At 56.1% G+C, this 8,087-nt stretch overlaps 2 protein-coding genes across 2 annotated transcripts; both read left to right on the top strand.

Annotated features, from left to right (window-relative positions):
- The first annotated feature begins 8 nt into the window (after window positions 1–8).
- On the top strand, window positions 9–1,823 carry LOC113489693 (avidin-like). The gene is made up of 4 exons (XM_026865651.1): window positions 9–94; window positions 631–844; window positions 1,307–1,427; window positions 1,724–1,823. Exons 1-4 carry the CDS (start codon window positions 17–19, stop codon window positions 1,821–1,823), a joined length of 513 nt encoding a protein of 170 aa, XP_026721452.1. The 5' UTR covers window positions 9–16.
- A 2,007-nt stretch (window positions 1,824–3,830) lies between these two features.
- Window positions 3,831–5,634, top strand: LOC113489694 (avidin-like). The gene is made up of 4 exons (XM_026865652.1): window positions 3,831–3,908; window positions 4,564–4,774; window positions 4,880–5,012; window positions 5,436–5,634. Exons 1-4 carry the CDS (start codon window positions 3,831–3,833, stop codon window positions 5,467–5,469), a joined length of 456 nt encoding a protein of 151 aa, XP_026721453.1. The 3' UTR covers window positions 5,470–5,634.
- The last annotated feature ends 2,453 nt before the right edge of the window (window positions 5,635–8,087 follow it).

Below are 8,087 nucleotides of genomic sequence, written 5' to 3'. Positions count from 1 at the left end.
GCCTCTGTGCAGCCCCATGGCCATGGGGAGCGGTGCTTTCACTCTGGCCCTGGCCCTGGCCCTGGCGACATACGTCATTCCTGAGGAGAGGAAGGTACGGGGACAAGTGATGGTGGGGATGTGGCAGATGTAGCACAGGGATGCAGCGTGGGCAGCCAGAGGTTCTCTCTCAAATGCCAGTTCAGACTGGCACAAGCAGGAGATCTTTGCAAGCACCTAGTCCAGGGAATGGGCAGGGTATCTTTGGGTCACCCCCAGCTCCCTGGTACCACCTCCACAGAGCTTTGCTCCCACTGGGGCATCATGTGCAGGGCATTCCCTCTCACAGGGTCTGTGTTTGGGACACCATGCCTGGGGCATCCCTTCCTGTGGGGTCTATGCTCAGGGGCACCATTCATGGACCATCCTCTCCCGTGGGGTCTGTGTCTGGGCACACCATGCATGCTGACAGGCTGGCAGGTGTTGGCCTTGTTGCACTGTCCACTCAGCAGCCAGCAGCACCTAGGAGAGCATTTCCCCAAACCGGAGACAGGGAGATCCCTGCCCCACAGTTGTACTAGCAGCAAGGCTTATGGCTCTGGCCATGGGGCAGTGGGAGGGATGGGGTCCCTCATCACTGTGTCCTTTCAGTGCCAGCTCAGTGGGCTGTGGAGGAATGAGCTGGACTCACTGATGGAGATTTCGGCTGTGAGGGACAACGGGGACTTCCAGGGGAAATACCTCACACGTGTCACCCTTGCCGGCAGCTGTGCCCATGCCTCCCCCCTGAGAGGTGCCCAGCAGCAGCCCAGTGAGGGGGGTTGGCCCACTTTTGCCTTCACCGTGCGCTGGGACAAGTTCTCCAGTAAGTGCTGGGACACCTGGGGATGGCACCACGGGGGGACCGGCAGCTGTGCAGATGGCCAGCAAGTTTTTTCTTCTGCTGGAAAGTCTGCTGAGTGATGCTTTGGTGCAGCTAAGCAGAGGGAGGTAAAGGTATCTGACCAGTGTGGGGCTAACACACAATGCTGGGTTTGCATGGGGCAGCCCTTCCTCACCCAGCCCCTTTGCACCCATCCCTGCTGGGCAGCCCGAGTTGAGCATGGTGGGTCCGGACCCCATTAGGGCATGGGGGACATGGTGCCACAGAGCCTGCCTTGCCTGAGGGAGCCCCTGGGGAAGGGCAGGTCCCCCCCCGCAGGGGTTGGGGGTGTGCATGGCTGTTGGAGTAGGAACACAGCTGCCACTGAAAGGACCCAGGGGAGGGGGAAGCAGACAACGAGCGTGGGTGCTGTCCCCACTGACTACTCATCAAGTGCTTCCCCAGATGCCACCACTGCCTTCACGGGGCAGTGCTTCATGGACACGGGTGGAAAGGAGACACTGACCACCATGTGGCTGCTGCGTGAAGCTGTTGGGTCCCTCGAGGAGGACTGGAAAGCCACGAGGTAGTGGAGGGGTGTGGGGGGCAGTGTCCCTACAGAGGGGGTCATCCCCAGGAAGGACCCCTGAGAACAAGCATCCCCATGGGCGAGGGGACCACCCCTGGGAACTCTCCAGCATGTGTTTGCCAGGGGGATGCCAATGCCTGATGTCAAAGGGCTTGCCCTGGGCAGGGACATCTGGCAGCTGCTTGAGGCAAGTTGGGGGGCATTTAGGGACAGCCCTGTCATCTGCTAGCACGGGCAGTTCTAAGTGAGCAGTGTGTGCGGGTCATCCCACAGGAACTCTCTGCTTCCCATAGGGTGGGCAGAAATGTCTTCACACGCAAACGCATCCGAAAAGGAAAGATCCTGCCAAGCTTGTCCCCATCTTGTGAAGACACATCTTCACCTGCCCCGTGATGGCATGCTCCAGCTGTAGTCCAGCCCCCCCCAAGACAAGTAAACCAGCCTCTCACATAAAAATAAAATTAAAATTCATGTCAGTTGTCATTGTCTTTTTTTAAAAACTGCCCCTGCTCCCTCTCTGGGGCAGCTTATGTCCCCTTGGGTACCCCTGCAGAGTCAAGGGCTCACCACTGCCCTTCCCCAGGGACATCTGGATCCCTCCCTGATTCCCCCCCACCCAGCTCCCTGGGTTCAATTCCCACCTCATCCTAACCCAAACTTACACCCTGTGCCACCACTCCCCACCTGCCTGCCAGCTGCAGAGGTGGCATCAGCATCCTGAATCAAGCTGCCTTCCTTGTAGTGCCTTCATATCCATCCCCACCAGACGCCTTACCAGTCCCAGGACTTCATGCTCCATAGGGCTGGGTGATGGAAGTAACAGTATCGGCAGATGTGAAATATTGATAAAGTGTTTCCTCCATGCTGCACAACACTCAGAGTAAAATGTGTACAGTTAAAACCCCCATCCCATGCCATCCCATCCCATCCCATCCCATCACATCCCCCTGGGTTATAACCAGGGATTTTACCCTCTTTTGTCACCGCATTTTGGCAGTGCCACTCTATCTGCCTCTGTGGACATCTGCCAAGCTTAGTCAGCCCTTTCAAGTTTTTGGCAGGTCCACGGGTGAAGGCAAAGCCTCTTGCACAAGTGGTACAAATATAACCTAGGGATGACAGCACACTAACTGTGCAGTCTGTTGAGCCTGGCCCAGCCCCAGCAAGGCTGGTGCACGCTGTCATGTCTTGGAGTGGTGGCTGCCACCTCCCTGGCACCTCAAACAGGGCAGCTTGTCCCTGCCAAACAGTGCAGAAAGGCAGGGGCTGGTGTCAGGCTGAAAGGATGAAGTGTGGCATCCAGGGCAAGAGATCCCCTTGGGTGTAGTTCTCAAGCCCCTGTGATAAGCTCATGAGTTTGGGACTGTAAAAGGCAACAAGGAGGAGTGATGTGATAGGAGAGGGTTGATTTCCACTGACCTCAGACTTTGGGGACATCCAGACCACAGTGACAGGTGCTGAGCAGCAGCAGCAGAGGAGTGCTGGGGTGTGCTGGGGCTTATGGCAGGCGCTGAGCAGAGCTGCCCTGAGGTGGGACTCCCCCACCCTCAGTACACAGACCACAGCCCTGCTGCCATCCAGCGCCCCAGACACTGCTGTCCTAGAAACAGCATGTGTTTAGGAAGTTGAATCCTATGTTAATTTTCAGTTGCCCACAGCCCCATGCCTGCTCCAGGCACTGCAGCAAGCAGAGAAGCAGCTCAGGAACACAGGGACAGTGCAGGCTGTGTTTTGTACATCCAAGGCCTCTAAGACCAGCACACATAAGGAAGAGGTGCAAATAAAAGGCTGGTTAGCGTGCTTTGTGTGTTTAGCAAACATACTCCTTTGAACCCCATTTCCTCTCTGGTTACTTCTTCCTTCAACTCTTGTGAAAGCAAAAGCAGCAAAATCAACAGCTGAGGTGCTGGGGAAATGTTATGCTGCTAAAGCAGAAGGCAGGGCAAGCCTTCCCTCCTGCGCAGTGCTGCAGCCGTGGCAGCTTCTCTCTGCCAGGGATGCCCTGAGGCCACATGGGTGACCCTGGTCAGGCAGTGGCACCATCAAAGCAGGGACCAGCTAAGGTAATTATCTCCAGCAGGTAATTATCTCCAGCTTGAATGCACAAGAGGCAGACTCCCAAGGAAGGTATTTGATGCTTTCCGGGCCACTATAAGGGCCTCAAAAAAAGCCCATGCCCCCGCCCCTCTCTCTGCAGCCGTGCTCATCCCTGCATTCCTCCGGCACTGCCCAGGTCACTCAGACCTCCTCGCCTCGCCTGTCCCAGGCACTCTGCCATTAGGCCACCCACCCCACAGCTGCCAGCCCGCTGCCTGTGGGGCTCTGGTTACAGCCCTATAAAGGGGGCCGGGCCGCAGGGCCAGGAGGGAGTTGTGCTGGCCTCTGTGCAGCCCCATGGCCATGGGGAGCGGTGCTTTCACTCTGGCCCTGGCCCTGGCCCTGGCCCTGGTGACATACGTCATTCCTGAGGAGAGGAAGGTACGGGGACAAGTGATGGTGGGGATGTGGCAGATGTAGCACAGGGATGCAGCGTGGGCAGCCAGAGGTTCTCTCTCAAATGCCAGTTCAGACTGGCACAAGCAGGAGAACTTGCATTGCCCCTGCAGAGAGGAATGTATGGGGACAGGTGACAATGGGGACTTGGTACTGACACCCTGCTAGACCCCAAAGGCAGCTGCTGAGGCTGCGGTGCTCAGCACGGAACTGGGGCTGGGCTGCCAGAGCTGGTGGGATCATCCCTACTCAGGGCTGAAGGAAGCTGCAGAGGGTCTGGGAGGGAGGGACTGCTCCTGCAAGGATGCTTCTGGCTGTGGGATTCCGTTGGACAGGCAAACAAAGCCATGCCCCAGAGAAACCCCATCTCCCACCAAGCGTGGAGGGAAAGCAGCACACCCTCTGCTTTAACACAGGTAGGACCCGCTCTCCACTGGGTGATCGCAGCAAACAGCCCCGAGCAGTGGCTGTGCTAAGGCAATCAGTGCCGCGGGTGTGATGCTTGCGCTGAGGTGGTGATGGGTCTGTGTTATGTACCCCAGTGCTGCAGGCATCCCTGGGCAGAGCCAGGGTGGTGGGGCAGCAGCAGGATGCCCCCCTTCCTGGCTGGGCCCCTGAAGCCACAACACTGGCCTTGCAGTGCCTCCTCTCCGGGTCATGGCGGAGCGACACGGGCTGCCGGATGGTTGTGTCCTTCCTCAGAAAGGACGGCAGCTTCTCCGGTTCCTACCTGCCGGGTCCTGCTGCTGGTGGCTCTGAAATCCTCACATCGCCACTGGAGGGGACCCAGCAGGATGCAGGGCTGGTACCACAGCCCACCTTCTCCTTCACCGTGCGCTGGCAGCTCCGAGGTAGGCAGGAGGGAGCCATCACCCTGTAGCAGGGATGCCAGCGGAATGCAGGGGAGTGGCTTCATCCCTCATCACCCTGATTTATGCCACCTTGGACCCTTCCAGACTCAGAGACAGCCCGGATGACCGCCTTCCTGGGCCAGTGCTATGTGGGTACCAACGGGGAGGAGACCCTGCACGCCCTGTGGCTTCTGCGAGAGGCGGCCAACAGCCCCGCTGAGGACTGGAAAGCCACCCGGTGAGTGCCAGATCCTAGTCACTGCTGTGCCAAACTTTCCTGCACCCTGGTCTGGAGAAGGTAGAAATCCCATGGGATAGGACATGGCCGGACTGGGAGGGTGAAATGGGTTTGTCACTGGTGACAAGCAGGGACTAAGGAACATCCCTGTGACCTGGTCAGCCCCTGCATCCCACATGTGCCCCAGGGTGGGTGACGTCAAAATAGGGTTGATGACACCCACCCAGGACTCTTCTTGCAATCTCCTTGTCCAGGAGATGATGCAAGCCTCTGCTACAGGGTTGGAGCCCAGGGTATCCCACTCAGCACCCAGTGAGGCAGCAGGGAACACAGTGCCCCTCCTTGGGTTTCCCCTCTGTACCCTTTACCACAGCATAGGTGATCCCAGCTGGGTGAACCACAGTGATTTGGGGTTTCCTGCAGGATTGGCACCAGCATTTTCACCCGGATAAAATAACAGCAAGCCAGGAAACCTAAGAGGTCCAGGTCAGCAAGGAGATTGGACTTCCCCCAGGAGGCTCTGCCCACACTGATGTGTGGCATTTCAACAGCTGTCAGCCCACAGGTTCATGCTTTCCCAGGCAAGTTCAGCCCAGCGTGAAGGCTGAGCACCAGGTACAAAATAAAGGGTTTCTGTGAGGATCCAGGGCTTGGATCTGTTTTCTGCCCTTTCTCAAAGCTGCAGGGTTTGTCTTGCTCCACAACCACCTTCCCATGGGGAGGCTTCGTGCAGCATTGCGTAGGGCAGCAGGGTCCCTGGGGATAGGGTCTGTCCCATGTCCCCTCTCTGGCAGTGTGCAGCAGTGCTGTGCCTGCAAACCTGCTGCTGTGCTGTGCGTAACTTGTCCCTTGGAGTCCCTCCCAAATATCCCCAGGTGTGCGAGGCAAACTTGAGCTGTGACCAGGCAGCAGAATGAGGCACAGCCTTGCTGGGATGCCATGGGCAGCAGGTCCCAGCACTGCAGGGCAGGCTCCAGGCAAAGCCTTCCTTGTGTGAGCAGAGCAGAGGAAGTTTTTCAGGTGCCTGAACACGCAAGACAGCTGCAAATGGCTTTTGCAAACCCGGCAACCTCCGTTCCCAGCCCCAGCAGATGCACTGTGGTGGCCAGCTGCCAACCACCCTCCCGCCCCAGGGGTGGGGAAAGGTCCCAAAGAGCCTGTCCCAAGAGAGGCCGCTCTGCACGTCTGTGTCCCCCGAGGAATGCAGATGTGGGGGTCTCCAGCCAAGGCCCTGCTGCAGGACACGAGGCCAGGAAAAGGGAAGAGGGGAAAGATGCATCTGGCACTGGCTTTTTTTTTAGCACTCTTGCCTGACTTCTCCGCTTTCTGCTTCAGGCACCTTTGCCAAAGTGGTTCTGACATGACCAGTGCTCCTGGGGGTTCAGTAGCCCTGGGGCTAAGGTTCCTGGTTTTGAGAGCTGGAGGAAGGCAGTGGCTCCAGTGCTGTTTCCAGATGCTTTTTTAACTGATTTTTTTTTTTGCGCTGATTTCTGCTACTTCTTCTGTTTCCACCAATATCCAGCAGCTGGTGCTAGTGAATAAAAATACACGGGGTTTTGTTTTCCCTTGAAAAGGAGAGTATGTCTTGCTTCTGTAATTAACTGTCATTCCCACCTCTCCAAGAAACCCTGATCCCTTTAGAAAAAAGAAGTATGTTTCCTTTAAAGCTACAAGCAGGAGGTGTTCTGTACCAGCCACAGAGCACAGGCCCTCTTCAGAAACAGGAAACATATCTTATTTCGCACTTTCATAACTTTCAGTATGTTGCTACCATGGAAAGGAGATGGCACTACTGACACTCAGGGAGTCACCAAGCAAAAAAGAGATTTTCATTCAGCAACACCCATATGGGACTTGCTGAACCGAATATTCTGAAAGGCTCATGGCTTTGGTCTGTTGGTGTGCTCCCACAATGCTGACGCAGTCACCTGACAGAACATACATAGTATGTGGGTTAACCTTGGGAATAACAGAGGGAGCACAGTGGGGAGGGCAAGCAGGGACCCTAACACCAACCTAAGCCAGGGTGCAGGGCTCTGTGTGTATGTGTGCAAACAGCGCTGATGCATTCTGATCCCTGCAGCGTGCAAGGGAAGATGTCATGGAGGGTGCAGTAAGGAGAAGGAGGAGGGTGGCAGAAACACCAGGTGCCTCCTGTTCCTCTGTTTGATAGAAACAAGGTGCAAGCCTCCTCAGCTGAAGGACTCATGCCAGGCATTTTCATCATGGCCGCCCTTTAACCCAAGGTGAGGCCCAGGCTGGGCTTCCTTCCTCTTGCTGGCTCAGAGCCGCTTGCTGTTGGACCGAAATGAGAACACAGAAAGCAATGAAAAATAGCAGCCCTGGTGTGGTGGTGTGCTCCTCCGCAGCCCTCCACTTTCTGCTTAAAGCAATAGCCACCAGCAGTGGTCATGATGGCTGCATCTGGTTTAAGCCGAACTCCGGAGAGACAGATAACAACACAATAAGGGCCATAAATCTTGCTCAACAGCTGAGGACTAGTTGAGCATGCACGAACTGAAACACAGCTGGTCTGAAAATAGAAATCAATCAACTTACTCCAGAAATAGTGGATAGCCTCAGGGCCTGTTGATCTCTCCTACACAGAAGCAGACTGCACGCCAGGGTCTCCCTTTGACTAGTGATGCCTCTCAAAGTGACTCCTTGAGACTCGTTAGCACATCAGATACTAAGTGAATTAACAATAATAAAATGAAATGCCTCTCAAGGTTACTTCTTGAGATTCCTTAGCAATCTCAGATAGTGAATTGGGAATGATGAAATGAAAAGTGAGAATGGGGTTGCATGGCTCCTGGAGAAAAAGGTCCAGTTCCCTGGGGATGCTTGCTGCCTGCCTGCACCATCCAGGGCAGAGATGCCATCGGATCCTGTTATGAATGTGCTGATGCTGGTCCTGAGTCAAGGCCCATGGGTGAGCAGCCCCTTGCCTGTCTCTCCTCCCCAGGCAAAACACATTTACCTGCATCCTTTTGCTTCCTGGGTGGGTTGCAAGCATGGTGCTGCCTCCAACCATCACCTTGCAGGGCTCTGCGCACCCAACCCCCACCCCCCCAC

This window comes from Athene cunicularia, assembly GCF_003259725.1.
Source record: "Athene cunicularia isolate RWA chromosome Z unlocalized genomic scaffold, athCun1 chrZ_part1, whole genome shotgun sequence".
Classification (NCBI taxonomy): domain Eukaryota; kingdom Metazoa; phylum Chordata; class Aves; order Strigiformes; family Strigidae; genus Athene; species Athene cunicularia.
Note: the sequence above shows the minus strand (reverse complement) of the source record. Positions and strands in the feature narration are given on the sequence as shown.

Bases quoted from the DNA above. Each gene is read 5' to 3' on its own strand.
- LOC113489693 (XM_026865651.1), top strand. From the start codon at position 17: ATGGCCATGGGGAGCGGTGCTTTCACTCTGGCCCTGGCCCTGGCCCTG. The intron at 845-1,306 runs GTAAGTGCTGGG...GTGCTTCCCCAG, and splicing joins GCGCTGGGACAAGTTCTCCA to ATGCCACCACTGCCTTCACG. The intron at 1,428-1,723 runs GTAGTGGAGGGG...TGCTTCCCATAG, and splicing joins GAGGACTGGAAAGCCACGAG to GGTGGGCAGAAATGTCTTCA.
- LOC113489694 (XM_026865652.1), top strand. From the start codon at position 3,831: ATGGGGAGCGGTGCTTTCACTCTGGCCCTGGCCCTGGCCCTGGCCCTG. The intron at 4,775-4,879 runs GTAGGCAGGAGG...GGACCCTTCCAG, and splicing joins CGTGCGCTGGCAGCTCCGAG to ACTCAGAGACAGCCCGGATG. The intron at 5,013-5,435 runs GTGAGTGCCAGA...GGTTTCCTGCAG, and splicing joins GAGGACTGGAAAGCCACCCG to GATTGGCACCAGCATTTTCA.